Source organism: Pleurodeles waltl, chromosome 5 (genome assembly GCF_031143425.1).
Source record: "Pleurodeles waltl isolate 20211129_DDA chromosome 5, aPleWal1.hap1.20221129, whole genome shotgun sequence".
Classification (NCBI taxonomy): domain Eukaryota; kingdom Metazoa; phylum Chordata; class Amphibia; order Caudata; family Salamandridae; genus Pleurodeles; species Pleurodeles waltl.
Genome location: NC_090444.1, coordinates 571,654,166 through 571,677,711, shown reverse-complemented (window position 1 = coordinate 571,677,711; position 23,546 = coordinate 571,654,166). Strand labels below are relative to the sequence as shown.

The 23,546-nt window shown below is 43.8% G+C and overlaps 1 protein-coding gene across 1 annotated transcript in view; it reads right to left on the bottom strand.

Annotated features, from left to right (window-relative positions):
* PEX13 (peroxisomal biogenesis factor 13) overlaps positions 1-23,546 on the bottom strand; it is a 108,435-nt gene that overhangs the window by 43,701 nt on the left and 41,188 nt on the right. Inside the window, exon 2 of the mRNA XM_069234386.1 lies at positions 17,957-18,669. Coding sequence (XP_069090487.1) covers positions 17,957-18,669 — 713 coding nt within the window. The remainder of the gene's footprint in view (positions 1-17,956; positions 18,670-23,546) is intronic.

The window sequence follows — 23,546 nt, the reverse complement described above, 5'->3', positions numbered from 1 at the left end:
CAAAAATATTTTTGTTTTTTACCAATGTTTGATACAATGGTGAGGACTCAGCAGCTCCCACAACAATAAAGTTTTACAAATGTCATGTCAAAACAAGACACGTATTGACAAAACCAAAAGACTGATCACCAATGTAGGACCTATTGGCTTTGCCAATGCTTGGTTATTTTCATGTTTCCCATAATCTTATTGAAACCAGTTACATTGTGAATATTTTTTTTAGAAATGCTAGCATGCATCAATACGTTTTACTAAATGATGCTTCAAAGAAATTGTAGCTAAAAAAGTTTACAGTTGCTTAGCGAAACATTTTTTTCCTACTTGCATTTTTTTGTGAACGCATTATTTTGAAATCAAAGACATCATCAATCTTGTTTTCAAGTTTCTGCAAATATATGTATTTAACTAGAGAGCATTCTAGGAGCATCACATGTAGCCTCACTGTTAAACTTTGCAAACGTGTGTACACATTTATAAACATGTTCAGTCTGAGCCCACAACATTTATTTAGAGCACTCATCCTAACAATAGGGTTGCATTAATGAACCATTGATACAAGTTCAAACAGCATTAATACATGGACACAAACATTACCTGAACTGCAGACAATGCTCTACTCTGCTCGATAATGTGGTACTGTATACTGGCAGACGAAGGGTTTGTGCTGCAGGGCTGTTGCATCCTACTTGTCCCAAGGAAAACGTAAACATGAAATCTTGTATTTGACCTCAGACAATATGACCTGGGCATCACGCTATAAGAATTCCACACCCCACACACAGGATATGACCAGCATGTGGGGACTCCATTACTTTTAAATAAGGGCTTGAGAAGGCGCCTCCTGTCCACAGACATCACGGGATAAGTGCAGGTGAGGTGCAAAAGATTCTCTGTGTTTGAGCCACATAAGTGGCAACCTCGGTCAGCCGTGCTGGTTTTTCCACCAGTTTGGGGGGGCGGCCCAGGGGGCTCTGCAGCAGCTTTAATTTCAGGTGAAGTTGGTATGTGTAAGACAGGTACATCGCTCGTTTTAACTGAAGATAACTATTAATGACCTTCAGGCGTGTGCTCTTTTGCTTTTTGCGAGCTCCTCAATGTCATTTGATAAAGAGGTTTTGGCCAATGAGGAGTAACTGATTTTATAAAAGCATATGTAATTGGACGAACCTATAGATTCCCAAGTTGCAAGTTTACTAAAGTGTGATCCAAGTATTCTTGTGGCTGCTGCCCATGTTGTTGATTGCTAACCACAGAATGTTATTTAGTGGGTTAGGCTCCATGTGTTTCAGTTTAAAACAGCACTTGACTGTTGCACCCTGCCCCGTGATCAACTGCCTCATGAGGCCAAACTCCACAATATTTGGCTGGGGAAGGAGCTCTGTGGTAGGCTTAAAACAGGATGATAAACTTTTACTTGGAGTTTGTCCAATAAAGCAGAGTCACGGTAATAAAGGGCCTCAATGCCAGAACCTTTGCCACCATTACCCTTAAAAGAGGCTCAAGAGTTGGTCAATTCAAACACTTGAACAATGTGTTAAAAGCAACAATGAAGGTGCTACTCTTGTTTGTGATGGTGTGGAGCTGTCGTTTGACCGTTCCTTTGTCATCTAGCAGTACACTTTAGTTCTTATATTCTTTTATTGTGTCCAGAACATCTTTACTGAGGCGCCAAGTTGCATTCTTTTTGACTGCCTTGCTAACCATTATCACCTTGGTTTTATTTCCTTTAACTAGATCATTTTGTGCAGCTAGCAGCTGTAGTCTTTGCAGGCCTACTTTCGTTTTATTGCACAAAACCATGTCCATTCGCATATAGTAGGTGGTTCAGGGCTAACGTGTCGAGGGGGTGCCTATTGGTTTGGATGTCAGGCGAAAGGTCAGCCATGAAGAGATTAAAGAGGCATGGAGCCAGCACGCACCCCTGTTTTAAGCCTTGGTGTGTGTGGATCTTTCTTGACAGATGGGAGCAGTCACCAATTTTAACCCACAACCATGTGTGGCTCTGAAATGACTCAATGATTCAGAGCAAATATGAAGGGATGTTCCAAGCCTGAGCTTCCTCTAGAGCGTCACTCGATTTATGAAGTCAAAGGCTGACTAATAATCGAAAAAGCAGAGGTAAGTTGTTCGATGCTGCTTTCCCATTTTCTCAAGTAGGATGGACAAGGCCAGGATATTTGCGATTGTGCCAGAACCTCTCCTAAAGCCAGTTTGGGCTAATAGGATTATTCAATTTGATTCTGCCCAAGCAATCTAGTTGTGTAAAACAAGGGATGCAAAATATTTTGCTTCATTGTCTAGGAGAGTGATAAGATGATAGTTCTCTGGTAGAGTTTTGTCTCCCCTTTTATGAATTGAGGAGATGACTGGACCTCGCCATGAATCAGGTATGTAGCCAATAGAGAGAGTGTTGGATTGGAGAGGGACCAGCTTTCCTGCCCAGTACTGAAAGTCTAGTTTGTAAATAGCCTGGGTTATTCTGTTGGGCACGGAGGCACTGTCTCTTCTGACTTTTGTGATAACCTTTGCAATTTCTTGTTCAGACAGTTGTACTTCTTATTATTAAATTAGAGGTGGGATGAAGAGCTGTGTCTGAAGAGAGTTAGCTCGTACTGAGGCTGCAGATGGTGTGTACCCGGACTGACAGATCGAAATTCTGCAGGAGTATCTGCTTGTGGTGGTGTCATAGCTAATGCAGTCTCTTTACAGGAAGGGGATGGGTTTTCTAGCAACAGTGATGTAAAGTGTGCCTTCAGAGCTACTATGGCCATAAATGAAGTATAAGAACAGAACGCTGGTATGATGGAAGTCCCATTATAGGAGTCAGCCACCCCAGTGTGACTCCCCACTACTCTGAACATCAACATTGAGTCCCTTATGGCTATCGATGTGATACAGCTCATAAAATTGTAGAAAATGAGACAGGTTTCATTTTCTTTATAGCTCATAGGTGGCACAAGTTTTCTAAATTTAATATTATTATAATTTTTTTTTTTTTTTTTACAAACAGCAAAGGGCACACTTGGAGACTGAAATAAACTATAGCAGTTGATCTAAACTGCATGTGCGCTTGCCCCCAAACCCCCCAAAAAAACACAAGATAAGATTTAAATTAAGACGCCAGCCAAAGGAGCCCTTCTTTGATTGAAAATCACCCTGCACTAGAAGGAACATCTTCCCATCCGCCATGTGCCAAACTCCTCAAGGGAAAAGAAGATGATAGGTACAAGCCTGCCATAAGCCCCACAGCACAGCCCGCACCAGAAACCCCAGGTGCCGGCACCCACTCTGACATGGCCACCTGTGTCCCATTGCAACTATTCACTGGTACTGCCAGGGCAGGCGCCAATCTTCTAGTAGATCCCATGGGGGAAGACTACCGGGTCATGCTTGACATGGACTACAGCAGTGCTTAATTTGTAAATAAAAACGTGCTGGGGCCCACAGCTCTCCTCTCAAACACGCGGCTGCTGCAATTAAAATGGTGATATGGAATACTGAGACAGCGTAATCCTGAAGCCATCTCGGGCCTCTTCAATCCATTTAAAGCTACTCCCTGTTCTTTCAGCTCACTCTTGCAGCTTTCCGATTTCTCCCACTGTGACGCTTTTTCGTTTTTCTGTTCCTCCGTCTTTTCCCATTTGTATCTTTTGCTCGCAGCAATTGCTTGAGGCAGTAGACTAAGGCCCGGCCCTCAAAAATAAGGGCTGGTACTCCGCATCAGAAACAACAAGCACAAATTAAGCACTGGACTACAGTCTTTAGAAGCACCCACATTCCTGGCCCAGTGTCTCATGTGCAAGATCGGCCTGCTTGGCTGGTGCCATGTTTCACAAGCAGATTGCTGATTTCAGGGTCAGTCTGCCCCACATTCATCCGCAGTGCATCTTAGGGACACACTCCCAGGTAGTGCTTAGCTTTAAGGAGCATTTTTTTATACTGATTAATGTCAAATGTTTTCATAGGTCTGCAGAGCCCCCCTAAGGTGCGGCCATTCTGCCGATGCACACAGTGATGCCCCTACAATTTTATCTGTTCACTTGTATTTCTCTGGCAGTAACTTATTTTTAAAGGGCTTTGTTGAAACGTGTTCATGAATTGTTACTTGTATTTTTCAGTGACACTGCCTTTCCAGATCTCTGGTGGCACACGTGGAGCTGGAGTTTCGATTCTAGCCGGTCTCAGTGAAAACTGTGAGATAGTTTCGTTTCCAGTGAAAAATTACACTTAGCATTTTTACAAACAGCTGTACAGAGGAGGTTTTGGAATTTTCTGAAGTGGCACTGTTTTGACAAATTTTGGTTCTAAAAGCGTTTTGTTAAATGCACGACTCAACAACTACAAAGTTTATCATTCTTTTTGCTATTGTTTTTTCAGGTGATATCACCGTCAAAGTTAACATTTTCAGCATACCCTGTATTTAGGCAAACTACAGGGAACATTTTCTGAAATGCTGTGTCATATTAATTTTATTGTGCATAAATGGGAAGGAGTAATTTTCATTATGAGTCAATTTTTATTTTATTAACAAATCCACAATTGGGTCATCAGTTTTTTAAACAATACAGTCTAGTCCGACAATTGTACTATTTTTGTCTCAAACTTTGTCTTCTTCAATACTTCGTGGGTATGCCTTCCCGCAGGATAAGCACTGAGCATACTGTCGATATGTTTTTTTCATTCCACTTGTTGAGGACCCTGAGCAACATCTGGTGCCGAGTAAGCGTCTCACGCAGAAGTTTCATGGAAATGATTGTGGTCCTGAATTATGTGTCTGCTTGAAATCTTCAAAGGAATCCACTTCGACAACAGAGAAGGAGGTTCACTGCCAGCTGGATGTGTAGATGGTGAAACAGAAGTACGGCCACAGGGTGAACTATAATTGCAAGGCAAAAAATCATATGTCTGTTGCTGTGTTATTCACAGTAGGCGATGAAGGACGGACTGATACTAACATCGTCCTCCTTATTTTGACACTCTTTACCAGTGCTGCAGTAAATGCGGGAAACAAAATGGATTCTTACCAGTAGAAGTAGTTTTGCAGCTTGAAGAGTTTTTTTAGATTCACATTCTGTGCACTATTCCGCTAACCAGTCGTTGGGTCTGAAAAGGTGTGCTCTAGTCTTTCCTCCTTCCCCAGGGGTGTTTGGTGCTCAGTCCGTCCTGTGTGTGACGTCAGACAGCGCCATGGACCACTGTGACCACTGAGAGGAAGAGAAACAATGCTCCCACCTTAATAGGTCCACCACCCGAGAAAGACAGCAAGAGGCAATGTTTTCTGGCCTTCGGTATCCTTTGTTCGGGATCCACTTAGCTCTTTTTCATTTTGCTGACCTTCGGTCACTGGTGTTTTCGGCGCCGAGGCTGGTTTTGTTGTCTTGTCAGAGGGCTTAGGGTATGCACCTTTCTGAGGTATAACCTTCTTCTTTTCGGCATCCTTCAAACCCTTCTTTTGCAGTTGAACTTTCTCCATTTGTGGCTCGAATATTTCAATGTCAGAGTCTCCCCCCCTCTCTTTCTCTGTGGTGTCACCTGATGGCACGAGGTTGATTCCCGATGGCATCCCCCAGAGGGGCGTAAAGAGGTCTCTCCTCTCGCTGTCTACTTCGATGTAGTCTTCTAAGCTTCCTTCTTTTCTCTGTCATGCTCCCAGACCCAACACAAAAAGAACATATGATGGGCAGGACCCATGCCTGGGCATAACCCTTCCCACTTAGGGCGACAAATGTGAAAAGACCAGATGATGGATGGAATGCTGAACATTGCAAGCATTCACTCCCAGTCACAAAGATCTAGGTTTAATTCATCGTTTTTTTGCTCACCACGCACTCCGTTTTGGAGCCAGCCATATGCAAATCAGTCTTGACCCAACAGCGGAAAAAAGATTCTGAAGATGGAAACCACGCACAGGAACTTCCGAGGCGCCATCTGAAGTGTCACACAGGATTGACTGAGCACCAAATGGTGGTCGACGTCTTCACAGAGGAGGGTGGGGGAGTGGAGTTAAGACTAGAACACAACTTTCCGGACCCAACCAAAATATGGCAGAATAATGCACAGCATGTGAATCCAGAAAAGGATTCATGCTGCAAAAAGTTTTGGTTATTGAACGTTATTTTAGGATGCTGGCCTGGTGTGGTTTTGTAGCCATTTGTAGTCATAGCTCCATGCACGTTATTTTAGCAAACTAAGCCTGCAGCTGTGCACTTTAACCTCAATATATTTTATTCAGCTTTGTTTATTATTTTCACAATAGCCACATTTGCGGTCTTGTTTTATTTCTCTCTATCTAGCGGTTCTTTGCCCAGGTCAGCAATGCGTTCTTAAACAAGACATTTCTTTCGCTATGTGTTTTTTCAAGGCTGCAGTAAGATAGGTTGCCAGTAAACGTGGCAACGCTTTGTCTCTAGTGTTCATAGAAATATACACATCCTTACGTAGGGACATTCTCAGAACATCAGCTGTTTTATTATAAAAACACTTCTCTGTCCCATACACGTTAGAGGGAGATTCCAGCCAGATGACCACAACTGTATGCTGATTGCTTCGCTACAGGTGCTTCTCAAGGCTACAGGCCTCTTGCTCAGGTATGAGGGATGATGTCTTCCCAGGGGAACCTGAAGGGCAGAACTAGTGCTTAACATGCTGTGCTCTAATACAGTCTTGGTAGGAATTATTTTAATGATTTTAGTGACAATATGGTAGCATTATTTTTATGCTTCACTCTCCTTGTCACAATTCTAGTCCTGTCATGCTTCATCGTCCTGGTTATTGCAGTACATGCTTTATTATCTAAGATGCAGTTCTTCATTAAAACCTTATTGAAAGATATACTGCCTCTGATTTTCCTTGCATATGTGAGACTAATGTAAATGAGAGAAACGGATGTGATAAGAGTGACCATGATTTCCCAGACGAATCAATTCTGTCATGCGCTCGGCTGCCCAACCATCCCTGCTCTTGGGTAGAGATGAGGCACTACTAGTTAGCTGTAGCAAAACCCAGATTAGGCTGACAGGTGTCACCTATAGTGGGTTAGACTCAGTCCCCCAGATTGCAGGTGATTCTGCTGCTCAAATCCAGTAGTCTCATTAGAACAATGAGAGCCTACACGACAGTGTGTGGTGGGTACCTAAGGTACTCACACCTTATACCAAGTCCAGGTATTCCCTATTAGTGTAGAGTAGACAGTGTCTATAAGCCAGCCTCTCTAGAGGTAGCTGTGGATGAGCAGCCAAGGCTTATCTTGGAGTAAAGCAAAACTCATACAATACCACTGTAGTCGCGCAGCACTTACACACATGAAACACTGTGACTTTTCAATGTTGGACTAAGCTCGGTGACATTAAGTGAAATTTCTGTACCCACTTCATGCCTCCTGAAAAACATTCAAGAACCCCTTGCTAACGGCTTTGTCTCCACTTTGGCAGACAAAAGACAGGTTGTGGAAATCAGCAAACATCTGACTGACGGGTGCCAGCTTGATAACAAGTAAGAGACACAATATTTGTTAGCTTTCAGGCCTCCAGAAATCTCCTCGACCACTCACTATAGAAGTCAGATTTGATAAGGTTGAGGTATTTTTAGGGCTTACTGGACCCGTGTGGCAAGCTGGTAAAGAACAGGTGTTCTGGTCATTCACAAAGAGAAAGAGCAATAATCATGCTTTTAAATCGTATTTTTATCTTGTCACATTTGCTGTGTGTTCAAAGACAAATGTCAAGCTATGTCTTCTGAGAAATTGCTGCTTATTGTATCCTGGAGACTGGCATTTATTTTAATTTCTTTGACTGCAAAGTTAAAGGATTTTGCAAAGTGGGCTGTCTGACAATTGTGCTGGGCACACAACACTTAAATAGCTTGTAAATGAATTGTACAAATGTTTCAAAATATTTCTGTAGTTTGGAAAATACTTTTTTGCAATTCTAAAGTGAGATGGAAACAAAGATTTTAATATGACAAAAACAAAATCAGAACACTTTACTTGGTGATATGCAAAATGTAAATATTTGTTGAAGCCCGCTTTCCACACATTATTGTTGGCACCCGCCGGTGGGAAAGTGTGTGGCCATTTCAATGGAAAAGGTCTGTTTGTAAATGACAGTGCACAACCACGTCATGTTTTAGTGATATATGTAAGTTAGAGTTTAAGTTATCTAAGTTAGCATTTCTAAACATAAACAGAGAAACATTCCTGAACTTCCCAAACACCCCTCCACCCTGACAACAATTCTATTAGTGAACCAAGAGGCAACTCAGGGGTCACGTGTACCATATATGTGGGTTAGATTTTTATTATATATGCAGCAAAAGGTTAGCTTATTAAATCAAATAAAAAAAATGTTTGTATAGCGGACATGCTTAAGTCGCACATTTGAAAGTGCTCTCAAGTGGTAATTGAGAGAAAGGTGAAAAAATATTTGCCAAGGGTCACACAATTTGAGACACTTTAGGGGTCAAGGGCATTACAGTTAGGATGAGTAGTTTATTCAAATCACTCACAGGTGTGGAATTTAATAAAATATCTACTTATCCATGGGACAGTTTGCTTCATAAATCTACTTGTCCTGTAAAAAAAAAAAATCTACTTGTCTCTTTGGTGCCATGTACTGCAGTGACAAACTATGGCAGCAATCTCATTATGTAACAGCTCTGATCATAGTCTCAAAAATCTACTTGTCTCTTTGGTGCCATGTACTGCAGTGACAAACTATGGCAGCAATCTCATTATGTAACAGCTCTGATCATAGTCTCTCTGATTATGCCAGGGCTAATACTATAGGAGAGCTTCAATACTAGCAATTATTTATTTTGCCACCTTTCTGCAGACCTACATACTGGGGCTGGAGGCAGTGGTAAGCAATAGTTCTGGGGTTGCAATGCCCTTTTGAATCTGTGCAAACCTACTACCTTGCATGTTTTAAGGGACTGTGGCAGCTCTTCTCTAATCTTTTCCCATATTGAGAAAGGTTGGAAAATGTACTTCTTCCAGGGATGGGGAAAAAAGTGGATGAAGGGAAAAGTGAACTTGTAAACGCTTAACAAATTTTCGCATGAGCAAATCTACACATGCATACTTGCTCGTGTTAATATACAACTCACAAATATTTTCTAAGAGTACAATTTCCTGGTGTACGTCTGTAGATTCTTGTGAATTAATGAAATACGTAAATCTGCACCAATGTAAAGACATGTACCAAGGGTTCTCTTTTGTGACTTTAAGAATTGGGCCCTTAATTAGGTCTGCTGTTAACCAAGACCTTTTTTTTTTTTTTAAATTAAAGTTCTATGCTTCTCTCTGGGTATCTGTTGGCTGGCTTCACCAAGTGTGATAACAATCTGCTCTTTTACCAGGAGCATATCTGCATACAAAGTAGTTTTGTTCTGTGCCATGAACTACTATGGCAATGTGTGCTTTTTGAGACCAAAACATATTTTTGCCTTTTACCAATGTTTGTTACCCGACAGAGCCCACAACAAAAAGTGCTACAAAAGCCATGTCAAAACAAGACCCACTTTGAAAAAACCAAAAGGCCTACCTCCCTCCCCAATATTAGACCTACTGGATTTGCCAATGCATGTTTATTTTCATGTTTACCATAAGCTTGTTGAAACTGGTTACACGGATTTTCGAATATGAATATTTTTTGGGAATACTAGCATGCATTAACACATTTTACTAAATGATTCTTTAAAGAAATGGTACCTAAAATTCCACAGTAATTTAGCAAAACATTTTTTCCGTAGTTGCACTTATTTTTTTATGAACATATTTTTAAATCGAAGTATCAACAATCTTGCTTTCAAGCTCCTGCAAAAATTTGCATGTAGTCAGAGAGCATTCGGGGAGCATTATACGTAGCCTAATATTCTTAAACTTTGCATACGTGTACACATTATTTTACTGGTACCACTGTCAGTTGTGCAATTCGAGCTTACATAATTTAGACAGGTAACCCTAACAATAAAGGCTTTGCAGTAGTGAACCATTTATACAAGTTTGAACAGCACTGACATATAGACACAAATATTACCTCAACTGCACACAATTGCCTTCCATGCTCCATAATGTGGTACTGTAATCTGGCAGCCAAAGGTTTATGCAGCAGGGGGTTTGGCCTACTTCTCCCAAGGACCAAATAAAAATGAATATGTGTTGTCCATGATGCCAAACAATACGTGCCTGGCATCGGGCTATAGGAATTCCACACCCCAGTCATTAGACCTGCAGGCCTGTCAACATCGTTCAGATTTTTTTAGGCTTGACTTTTAAAGCGTTTGCTGATTTCAGCGGAGAGACAGTCACTGATGCAGTGTTCCTATTTGACTTATCTTTGACTCACTGATTATTTAGCTACGGCAAAAACATAGGTCACTGACCACAGCACTGTTTTACTGTATATTGTTATTTTTCAATCTAGCACTATTTTGTAGTGCATCCCAGTTTTCCGAAAATGCATTGTTTTAGCAATATGTCCTTGTTTTGGGAGCTGGAGCTATATTCAGTGTAACTCTATTTTTTCTGTTTCTATTCATTTCAGTGGATACCCTTTTCTCAGTCCTTGCTTACAATCCCTTTTTGCTTAGATCCTGTTTTACCAGAGTGATAGTTCCTTATGTTTACTCCCTTAGGTCCCAGTTTCATAGTGGGATGTGCATGTTTGCATCTTGTCTAGTGTTACTATGCTTTCCCTTCTTTCCTGTTAAGCACTATTTCTCTTTAATTCCATGTCTTTTGTGGATGTGTATTAAGATCCCCACCCTTGCTGTTAAATCATTGTATGTTCCTGTGTGAGCTCCAGGATTCAAAACTTACATTTTGTAACAAAAAACAAACGTATTTGTTCCCCAGAGTCTCAGCTTGCACATATATCCTAAATGTGGATATTTTGACAATTGTAACTGTAACCACAATTGCGAAGGAGCTTAATGAGTTTGAATCTTACAGCATGGTGCACCCGAGTGCTTTACCAGACATTTCCTTTAGAGTAACTTTTTACATTTGTGACCTGGATGCTGTTTATTCTGAATGCTGAATTACCTTGAATGCCTGTTCTCTAGGAGCTTTGACTTGTTTTCGTGTGTTGAGAGGGGTTTCATCATTTGCTCTTTCTTCGTCTCAGAATCCATGTTATAAAGGGGAAGCTCCCCTTATCTCCCTTGTTAAAAGATTCTGGCAGAATATTGACAATGCCTTGAGGAGCAATGAACTGATGCTCTACACTCATGACCAAAAGTATGTACACATACTAAGTAGCGTTCAAAATGACAGTAAATTGGTCCTTTTTTTCAGTCGGGCTTGAGGTAGCATCCAAAGCATGTATTCAGGACAACAACAAATATTTAGGAGGTGTTGAAAGAGTAGACTAAATGTTGGAACTAATCAATGAAAATAGCAAAGTATAATGTGCAAATTAAAAGGTTAGCTGTACATATGGTGGATTTAACAGCATTCAATGCATACTCTGTTTCTACCAAATCTCTCTCTTTCTCTCACACACACACACAAACAATAAATAAAAAAAAAACAAATTAAAAAAAAAACACACACACACACACCCTTATTGCTGTACAAGCAGCCACAAATCCAGCCACAGGCTTTCATGTGGAAGGGGCTGTGGTTACACCGAGCAAGAGCATAATTTTGTTGCCTATGTTCCTCCTAAAACAAAGAAAGATGGCAACTATGGACTAAAGAAGAGTATGGAGAGTCATAACTGCCCTCAACATCCATCAAACCTGGCCTGTGTCTACCCACATGTTTTAGACTTGACCATACTTTGAAATATACTTGGAGTATCCTTTAACCCTAGGTAAATAAACGTGGACTGCATTGTCCCCAACTGTTTTAAATGTGTGTGAGGAACAAGTTACTTACCTTCGGTATCAAATTATCTGGGAGACTTCAACAAAGGTGGTTGAACGGGCAAGCGAAGAAAAGCCAATAGGGCAGAAAGATAGCCCTTAAGAGTCCCTAAAGAGGAACCCTGTTGGGCAAGTGACAGAATGAACAAAAGGACATTAGACAGAGAAGAAGAAAGAGGATCAATAGACCTCTCTGGACAATATGAAACAAAACGTTTCCACCGGCAGGCATAAATTGACTTAGTAGAAGGACGTTTGGCTGCCAGAATGACATTACAGACTTCGGGAGGGAGGTCATAAACCATCAACTGTCACCGCTCAACCTCCACACATGAGGCCGCAAAGTTGACAGGTTTGGGTGAAGAACCTTCACCTGCTGCTGCAACAGAAGATCCTCCTGAAGAGGCAACCTGACTGGAGGACCGATGCTCATTTGGAGAAGTTCTGGATACCAGACTCTTTGTGCCTAATCAGTAGCCCCCCATGATTCATTTAGCCCAGTCTTTCTTGATTTTCTTGAGAACTCTGGGCAGAAGCGGTACGGGCGGAAAGGCATACAGCAGGCCTGAGTTCCACTCACAACAAAAAGCATCGCCTAGCGATAGTTGCCTTGGAATACTGCTGACATTGTGTGTTCTCTGTGGAGGCAATCAGATCTAACCAAGGCTCTCCCCATTGCTGAAAGAGTCCTTGCGCCACCTCTGGATGGAGATACCATTTGTGATCCGCTAAGCATCGTCGGCTGAGTTCGTCCGCCCTAGCGTTCAAAGAACCGGTCAGGTGTTGAACCACCAGGGTTATGCCCTGCTGTTCCAGCCTTGTCCGGAGACGCAGAGCCTCTTGACAAAGGGTCCACAACCCCACACCGCCCTGCTTGTTGCAGTACCACATCGCGTAGTGTTCTCAGTGAACACCTGCACTACCTTCACTTTCACAACAGGAAGAAATGCTTTTAATGCTAGTCGGATCACCTGAAGCTCCAACAAGTTGATATGGAGCCCGAATTCCGCTGGAGACCAGAGACCTCTGATCTCCACCTCCCCCAGATGGCCGCCCCATCCCAGAAGTGATGCATCTGTCACTACTGTTAGATCTGGTTGGGGAAGGCAGAGGAGTCTGCCTTTGACCCAATCGCAGTCCACTAACCACCACTGCAGATGCTTTGCAGTTCCCTCCGAGATCTGAATCACAATGGTAAGATTTCCCTGATGCTGTGCCCACTGGAACTTCAGGTCCCACTGCAGAGCCCTTTTATGCCATCTGGCATTTTTGACTAACAGGATGCAGGAAGCCATGAGTCCCAACAGCCTCAGAATCTGTTGCACCGAAATCCATGACAGAGGCCAAAACATCGGTATCATAACCTGAATATCCTGAACTCGCTGCTCGGGAAGACAGGCCCGATATCGCACTGTGTCCAGAACAGCTCCGATGAAAGTGAGCTTCTGAGAGGGAGTCAGGTATGACTTCGGCACATTTATAGTGAACCCCAGCGAATGCAGGAGGTTCGCTGTCATCTGGAGGTGCGCAACGAGAGCCTGGGGCATTGGAGCCTTCAACAGACAATCGTCTTGGTAGGGGAAAGACTGAAATCCCGGACCTGCGCAGATGAGCTGCCACCACCGCCATCACCTTTGTGAACACCCAAGGGGCACTAGTGAGACCCAATGGGAGCACAGTAAACGGAAAATGCTCGTGGTCCACCTTGAACCGCAATTATCGCCTGTGGGTGGGCAGGTTGGAGATGTGAAAATACGCATCCTGCAAGTCTAACGCTACCATCTAGTCTCCTTGGTCTAGGGCAGACAAGACCTGAGCAAAGTGAGCATCTTGAATTTCTTCTTCTTGAGGAAGAGATTGACATCCCTTAAACCCAGGATAGGGCGAAGACCCTTGTTCTTATTGGGGATCAGAGAGTAGTGGGAATAACAACCACTGCCTACTTCTGACATCGGGACCCTTTCTATAGCTCCCTTGGCCAAAAGAGCCGTAACTTCCTCGCGGAGCAAAACCAAACGATCCTCCATCAGCCGTTCTTTTATCAGAGGGATAGAGGGAGCGAAAGACTGGAAGGGGAGGGAATAGTCCTTCCGTATGATCTGCAAGACCCATTTGTCCAAAGTGATGGATTGCCAGTGGGGGAGATGCAATTGAATCCTACCTCCAAGTGGACGGACATGGTCTTGCAGAACCACACTAGGAGGGCTTGGGTGCAGTGGTGGGGGGCTGTGTGGCGACCAACCTTTTGCCAGACCCTCTGGGTCTGACAGAACCACGACCACATCCTTGCAAAGGATGCTGTGCAGCCGGAGGACAGTGGCTAAGCAGCTGGCGTGGTACTGCGCCCCTTCCGAAGCCTCGAAGGGGACGGAAGACAGACTGCTGGCGTCGAGAGGCCCAAGGATCTGGCCGTTGCTCGAGAATCCTTGAACCTCTCAAGTGCGGAGTTTGCCTTCTCACCAAAAAGGTGAGAACCATCAAAAGGTATGCCCATCAAACTCGACTGAACAACCCCTGAAAAGCCACTAGAACGTAGCCAGGCATGGTGACGTAGGGCCACTGTCGACGCAATCGCTCTACCCAGCGAGTCGGTCGTATCCAATCCACACCAGATTGTAAACTTGCCTGCATCTCTCCCATCCTTGATAGCCTCGTGAGAGTGTCCTGTACGCCCTCCAGGACCTGGGGCAGCACCTGTGCCACCGTATCCCATAAAGTATGGGAAAAACGGTCCAATAGTCAAGGGGTGTTTACTGACCTCAATGCCAGGCTGAAGGAAGAAAACAACTTCTTTCCAAGTTGGTCAAAAATTCTTGGATTCCCTATCCAGAGGAGCATAAGTGAAGGCACCACTGGGAGTGTAGGCTTGGACCACCAAGCTCTTTCCGGGGTGGGGTGTTGCGTGAGGAAACTAGGATAATTTGTAGCAGGTCTATGGTGGCGGCCAACTGTCCTATTCACAGGAGCCCCTGTGCTGGGTTTGGACCATGTTCCCAGAAGGACGTCCGTAAGGGCCTCATTGAAGGGCAACATCGGCTCCTATGTAGTCACCCCGGCTGAAGCACCTCTGTCAGGAGATTCGTCCTACCTGGCACCGTGGGCAAGTCTAGGTCCAAGACCTCAGCTGCCCTACACACCACCATAGCATAGGAAGCCCCCTCCTCCGTAGCCACATTAGGGGGAGCAAGCATGCCAGTATCTGGAGAAGTATCCAGTCCACTGGCTTCTCCTAGATCCTCATACCAGTCCTGTTCTTGCTCCAGTTCACATTCTAAAGGGTCCTCTAACCCCTCCCACTCCTCCCCTGTGCCTGGCTGTCCGAAATAAGGCTCAGGCAATGATCTGGGCCTAATCGGTGCCGTCTGCATTGATCGACGTGGCTCCGGCACCGGATCTTCCGGAATGAGGATGGCACTACCACCAGTGGGCGCCGGTGGTGGAGGAAGCGTCGGGCTGGACGACGCACGCGGATCCGAACAACGCCACCCGATGGCACGCACAGGGTACTGCTCAGCAGAAAAATTCCAGATTCTAAGGGGAAGCTTGGGAATTCTAAGGTAAGGAATCCGCAGCTAGAAGTCTGTATCAGATACGTTGATTTTAGTATGTTACACTTAAGGGAATCAAGTGTAGCACAAAACGGATGTGTGCATTCAACTTTTGTGTGATTATGAACTAGCAATTGACAATAGACAAGCAATGTGTGAGGCTACGAATGGTGATGCGGGGAGGAAGAGATGCTGGAGTTAAACTACATGATATTTGACAGATGTGAAAGTAGAAATCGCATGGGTCTTTGACTGATTGATGCTGTGAAGGATTTATGTGATGACTCGTGATGGACCCACGAGTAGTTTCAATGGTGAAATCTGGTACATGAAAATTAAGTGAATGGCCCTCGAAATGATTTGTGCCCTGTAGAGCTTTCTAGTTCTCATGATGAATTGATTTTGTGATTTAAGTTAGAATTTTCTAGTAAGCAATTTTGAATGTTTCTTATCCGTGTTTTTTTCTTTCAAATGCCATTTTGGACCTGTGACCAATGTCCAAATGTCTTTTTTTTAAATGCCCTCTATTATTCTTAGCAACATGCATATTGGCTTAGTGGCTTTTAGTGCAGGGTCTGTCGTGTTTCTGAGGTTAGCACATGCTGCAATAGAAAGTATTATACAACACTTACACACAAGAAGGTAACCCATCGTCAAATGTATTTTACACAGAGAAATCGATGCAGTCATGTTTTTGCTGGTAACATGTAATACCAGACAGCAAAATGATTTACTGATGACCAGTAATCTTCCCAAAAATATAGGGTGCTTGACTTGTAAAATGGTGACGGACACATTATTTTTACACTATTGCTTTTCTGAGTTAAATAGGCACTTTGTGGGTGTGGCACTTGCCAAGGCCTTTTGATTTTACTTTCAGGCAGATCTATCCTTCCATTGGTTTGCTGTCAAGTCAGTCACATTTTCTTCCATCCACGCCAGCATCCTGATGAACTTCAATGTGAGTGGGGGAAATCTGCCCTTTCATAATGCGCTCATCCACATCCAATTTAGTCCTATTCAGTGCCAGGGACTCTATCTAGGCATACTTTTTGCAATAAACTTTTCTTTACTGCTTTTATCCAATATTATTATTTATTTTTTTCATAAAGATGAGGGGCCAGCAGCTCCCCCAACAAAGTTTCACACAAATCTTGACAAAACAAGCATTAACACTGCCAAAAGGCTGGCACCTAACACCAGACCTTTGCCAATACTTCTTACACTATGACTGTGAGCAAGTGTGACCAAATCATCATCTGAGGACGGATGTGTGGTCTATATTTAGATGCAGCAGTAGAGATGCAATTTGATCCCCTTGGGTACTGGATGGAGGCACACTTCATTTGCCTATTACAGACAGGTACTTAAGTTCTAAGAAGAACTATAACGACCATCAAAAACTATTAAAAGATGGGAACGACAGCAAGTCTGTGTGCTTAAATATGGAGAATAAGGAACACGTTTTAAGTATTTTCAAAGGAACAAGGGCTTCAGACGCATCAGTGAAGCCAGTTGGCAGGAATCTTAGTAAAAATTGAGTTCTTTAAGATGAGGGCACTAGAGAAATGCCATGAGGAGGTATGAGAAACTAAAATCTGTATTGGTAAATTTCATAACAAACATCACATAAAAGAGTTCCAGATCTCACATACAGAAACTAAAATCCACTGAAAAAGGTATGTTTTGAATACATCTTTTACGAAGCACCTTCACCCCTGCCTAAAATCATACCTTGTATTTATGGATGCGTTCACCTAAAGAGTCAGGGGCCTATTCACAAAGGTAACGAAAAACAAGTGTAAATTATGACAGGCAGCGTTTACACATGGTTGTAGTTCACAGGTACTTAAAGTGTTCATATGCATCCTCTAATGTATGCAAAAGGACAAAATCCTGCAGGCCTCCTACAGTATTAATTGTCCTCGTGGAGCATCGTTTGAAAGTGAATTATTTTCTAGCTGAACTGCTTTGACACATCTTGTTTTTGTTATAAAAGAAAGTTATCATGGTGTTTAGATTTGTATAATTCTCAATCCACCATAGATCATTCCCGAAAGTACACGCCCTCTTAAAAAAGAAAATTAGATCCCATTCCACTCATCTCCTCACAATCCAGGTTTCCGACTAAATGGAGGGATGATGTACATTTTATCTGTAAAAGTAATTAACTTAAAGACAATCACTGTGGCAAACAAAAATGTTTTAGCAAAATAAATTGTTTTATATCGTATATAGCTGTAGAAAAAAATTGACACATTTGCTACCAAAAGAAACTTAAATAAGAGTTACTGCTGCACTAATGAGAAGACAGAACTTGATGCAAGCATTATCTACTATCCCAAAACTTTTTCTGAACACATTTCATTTATAATTTGAGTTCATATACAATCAATTTTTAAGGATCATTTATGGGATAAGGAGTTTCACAAAGTCAATTAATTCTGCTTTATCCCCACCTCTTCCAATAATTGTAAAATTTCAGGTATCCAACGATTTATTAGGCGATTAAAAAAATCCCACATGCCTTCCTATTGGCTTACCGTTCTCTTCCCCAGTGCATGTGGACAGCAACTTCCAGATGAGGTAAGGTCCTCCAAGAATAACAGCAAAGAATAGAAAAATTGGCCATGATTTAGCAGAACTGGAGACTCCGTTCTCCTGTCCAAGGACTGCTACTGAACCAGCACTTTCTGTCCAGAGATCCTCATTTTCACTGTCCTTCCTTAGACCCAGGAGCCGCTGCAGTCGTCTGTACAAATATTGCAGAGTTCTAACCAATGCAAAAACTGAAAACACTTTGGAAAAGTGTATTTTAAGCCTGGAGAAATGGTTGGCTACATCCAGAACGGCCCTGAAGCTGTTATAGACAGCAGAAAATGTTGCATCCATCATCATACTAACAGAGGAAAAAGCATGCACAATGCTTTCGATGGACTGAAAAGCACCTCTACTGCTTTCTTCAGCCTGACGGACAAACTGGCTTGGCTGAATATCATCAGTTCGGAAGCGATTATAGCCCATCCCACTCAAGCCACCATAGCCATAGCTGAATGGACTGTAGCCTCCATAATATGAGCTGCTACCATATGAGCCATAACTGGGAGAAAAGGAGTTATAAGATGGTCTGAACGTACTGAGGCTGCTGTTTCCAATCTGTTGTGTTGGCCTTGGTATGACAGGTGGGGGCACACGGGTTAGTACAGGTTGTGAAGGTCTGTTCAGGACAGGAGCATTTGTTCGCAGGTCTGCAGATCTAAAGTGCAAGAGGTTCACCGTCAGTATTAAGGGTACATAAAAAACAAACTATGTGCAAACCATACATGCCCGATCTCTTCATCTACTTGATGTTAATGCAACTTGAAAGGTTCTAACAATTTAAAAAAACAACGTAAGCAGATCTAGAATGTATCTCTGCAACACAAAGGCATTTCAACACTGCATGATTGACTAATAAAAATAGGAAGAAGCAATATTCATGGAAATCGCATTTGAAAGAAGAAACCATGAAGTCGCAATGGTTACTAAATTCACTAATGGATAGCTTCAAGCTGGAGTTGTGTGTTTTGGGGGGTGGAAGAGGGTATTGGTTATAACTGACTATCCTGCGTAACGAATTTGACAGTTTTCAGAGAGATGTACATTTGGATCACAACATAGCCTTTGCACAGTTGCACAGACAGTGACACACTATAAAGACCATTGGCTATCTAGTCAGCCGCCATAATGTACTGGCCCCCAGATTTAACGGCATACCATAATCGTGATGAAACTAAGCCCTCCTTGGCGTTGGCAATCAATCAAAGGACGTGAGAATTAATATCACTTAGCAACCCTAGCCCTACCATTTGGCAATGCTCAAATAGAGTAAGCTCCTAAGCCATCGTGTAAAAGACCTGAAAAACTGTCTTAATTTTGAACAAGGTTGTTAAAAAAAAGTGATACTGAAAAAGGAAGATGGGGCAAATACACAAGGCATTGGCTCTGTATATACTATTTCAAAGTAAGAAATAGTGTACACAGAGTCCAAGGGTTCCCCTTAGAGGTAAGATAGTGGCAAAGAACGAGTTACTTACCTTCGGTAACGACTTTTCTGGTGGATACATTAGCTACCTGTGGATTCCTCACCTAATGAATACTCCCATGGCGCCAACATTCGACGGAAATCTTCTTCCTAGCTTCTGCACGTCGACGAGGACGTCACATTTGCCCACGCGACGCCGTCTGACGTCATACAGGCAATAAGAGGTCCTCGCCGACGTGCCGACGTCAGTACCAACATTTTTTACATGCCTGAGAACAATAATTCCATGTAATGAAAAATAAAGGCAACATTTCATAACATCGCAAACTACACATCATTGCAAGAAGATGGCTATAGATTTAATAAAACCTTTTTTTTTTTTTTTTTTTTAAACAATACATATATACACTAAATATGTATATAGACAAATAAATATATATATATATACACATATATATATATATATATATATATATACAAATATCCATATATCCATAATCTACACCCGTCCTCAAAACCAAGAGGAGCACACTCAAGGATTACTTGGTAAGACCAAAAAGGCAACGGGGAGGCGGGTGGGACCGTGAGGAATCCACAGGTAGCTAATGTATCCACCAGAAAAGTCGTTACCGAAGGTAAGTAACTCGTTCTTCTGATGGATACAACTACCTGTGGATTCCTCACCTAATGAATAGAGTCCCAAAGCAGTACCACGCCCAGTGGTGGGTGCCTGTATGGTCAAACCAAGAAATCCTGCAGCACTGACCGTGCAAAATGGCCGTCCCTTCTGACCTCAGAGTCCAAGCAGTAATGCTTCGCAAAAGTGTGAAGGGACGACCAAGTTGCGGCCTTGCAGATGTCGACCACAGGAACACCCCTAGCCAAGGCGGAAGTGTCCGACATAGCCCTGGTGGAATGGGCTCTAATACCATCAGGAGGATCCTTCTTTGCTAAAGAGTAACAAATTTTAATGCAAAGAACAACCCACCTGGAGAGTATTCTCTTGTGGACTGCCTTTCCTCTCCTCTTGCCCACGTATCCGATAAAAAGCTGATCATCCAGCCTGAAATCCTTCGTTCTGTCTATGAAGAAGCTTAATGCCCTCTTTGGGTCCAAGCGATGAAGTCTCTCTTCTTCCTTTGAAGGATGAGGCGGAGGATAGAACGTGGACAGAGTAATTGTTTGAGCCAAATGGAAGGGTGAAACAACCTTCGGAAGGAAAGCAGCCTTGGTCCTCAACACCACCTTATCCCCATAAAAAGTTGTATAAGGTTTACCGATAAAGCCTGCAACTCACTCACTCTCCTTGCAGATGTTATGGCCACCAGAAAAACTGTTTTAATAACTAATAACCTTAATGGGCAAGAATGCATAGGCTCAAAAGGGGACCCCATAAGGAAAGTCAGGACCAAGGATAAATCCCATTGAGGCATAACGAAAGGTTTTGGAGGGTATTTATTCATAAGGCCCTTCAAGAATCTAAGTACTATAGGAGATTTAAATAACAAAGGTTGGTCTGGAAGACAAATGAAGGCTGACAGGGCAGACAAGTAACCTTTAATAGTAGCCACTGCACAACCTTTCTGCGCTAAAGACAAAGCAAAAGATAAAACATCTGACAAATGAGCACGTAAGGGATCAATCTGTCTCTCTCCACACCATGCCACAAATTTAGACCACCTATTAGCGTAGATAGTTTTAGTGGAGTGTCGCCTGGCCGCTAAGATAACATCCACTACATCAGGCGGGAGAGAGAATGAACTCAGGTTGCCCCGTTCAATCTCCAGGCATGTAGGTGCAGACTCTGGAGGTTGGGGTGTAAAACCTGCCCCTGCAATTGCGAGAGGAGGTCTGCCCTGAGAGGGAGACGGAGCGGAGGGCACAGTGAGAGTTGGAGAAGGTCGGAATACCACACCCTCCTTGGCCAATCCGGAGCTATTAAGATTACTTGGGCCCGGTCCTGGCGAATTTTCCTCAATACTCGAGGAATCAAGGGTATGGGGGGAAACACGTAAAGCAACTGGTCGCACCAGGTCCTCTGAAACGCGTCCCCCAACGCTCCTTGCACCGGATACTGGAGGCTGCAGAATAACGGGCAGTGCGAGTTCTCCCGGGTGGCAAACAGATCTATCCGAGGAAACCCCCACAACTGGAAGATTAGACGGACTTGATCTGGATGGAGACGCCACTCGTGGTCGGCCGAGAAGTGGCGACTCAGACTGTCCGCACGTACTTTCAAGACTCCGGCCAGATGATTTGCTACCAAGCAAATCCGATGGTCCTTCGCCCAGGACCATAGCCGAAGAGCTTCTCTGCAGAGAAGGTACGACCCCACTCCTCCCTGTTTGTTTATATACCACATCGCGGTAGTATTGTCCGTCAGGACCTGAACCAACTGACCGCGAAGGGATGGGAGGAAGGCCTTGAGAGCCAGGCGTACAGCCCGCAACTCCAACAGATTGATATGAAAAATCTGTTCCTCTGGAGACCAAAGCCCTTTGATCTCCAGATCCCCCAGATGAGCTCCCCACCCTAGAGTGGAAGCATCCGTTATGACGTGGTCACTGGTGGCGACTGCGTGAACGGCCTTCCTTGGGAAAGATTGTCGCCCGCAATCCACCACTTCAAGTCCGTAGCAGCATCTCTGGAGATCTTGACAGAACCTTCGAGATCTCCTTTGTGTTGAGACCACTGCCTTCGGAGGCACCACTGAAGAGCCCTCATGTGCCAGCGAGCATGCGTGACCAACAGTATGCAAGAGGCAAACAGACCGAGCAGACGAAGGACCTTGAGGACTGGAAAGACCGCTCCACTTCGAAACATTGGAACCAACTCCTGAATATCTTGAATCCGCTGAGGCGGAGGAAAGGCTCGATCCAATGTTGTATCCAATACTGCCCCTATGAACAGGAGGCATTGAGAGGGCTCTAGGTGAGATTTGGGCACGTTCACCGAAAAGCCCAGATCGAACAACAACTGGGTTGCCGACTGCAGATGATGCAACACAAGCTCCGGGGACTCGGCTTTGATCAACCAGTCGTCCAGGTAAGGGAATACTGCTATCCCCTTCCTTCTGAGCTCTGCCGCAACCACCGACATCACCTTCGTGAAGACTCGAGGTGCTGAAGTAAGACCAAACGGGAGGACCGCAAACTGATAGTGCTGCGACCCCACCACAAACCGGAGATACTTCCTGTGCGACTTGAGAATCGGGATGTGAAAATAAGCATCCTGCAAGTCGACAGACACCATCCAATCTCCCTTGTTCAATACCAAAAGCACCCGAGCTAGGGTCAGCATCTTGAACTTTTCCTGTTTGAGGAACCAATTCAAAATCCTCAGGTCCAGGATTGGTCGCAATCGACCATCCTTCTTGGGAATCAGGAAGTACCTCGAGTAACAACCTTGACCCCTTTCCTGCTCTGGAACCAACTCCACCGCGCCCTTTTAAAGGAGGACTTGAACCTCCTGTTCTAACAACAGGAGGTGTTCTTTTGAACAATAAGATGGGCGGGGCGGGATGGGGGGCGGAAACTCCCGAAAGGGAAGGGTGTAGCCTTTTCCCACAATGCTGATAACCCAAGTGTCTGATGTAATAGCTTCCCACTTGTGAAGAAAATGCAGTAACCTTCCCCCTACAGGAGAAGAGTGAGTGGGAATTAGTGGAAGCCTAAGGCTGCTTCCCCTGCTGCACCCCTCCAGAGGACGAGGAAGAGGCAGAGTGCTGCTGAGAGGCTCCCCTGGTGCGGACCCTACCCCTCCCTCTAATTGATCTAAAGGTGAGAGAAGAGGCAGATTGTTGGAATCTCCCCCAAAAGGAAGAGGAGGAAGAGCCACATCCAAATCCACGAAACCTCCTAAAAAATCTGGATGAGGCAGAAGAAGCGGCTTGCAGTCCTAAAGACTTGGCTGTGGCCCTGCTTTCTTTAAACCTTTCCAAGGCCGAATCCGCTTTGGCCCCAAAAAGTTTGTCCCCATCAAACAGGAGGTCCAACAGGGTCGACTGCACGTCCGAAGAGAACCCTGAGTTGCGAAGCCAAGCCTGTCTCCTCGCAACCACAGCCGTGCCCATCGCTCTAGCCACTGAGTCAGTTGTGTCCAACCCAGAT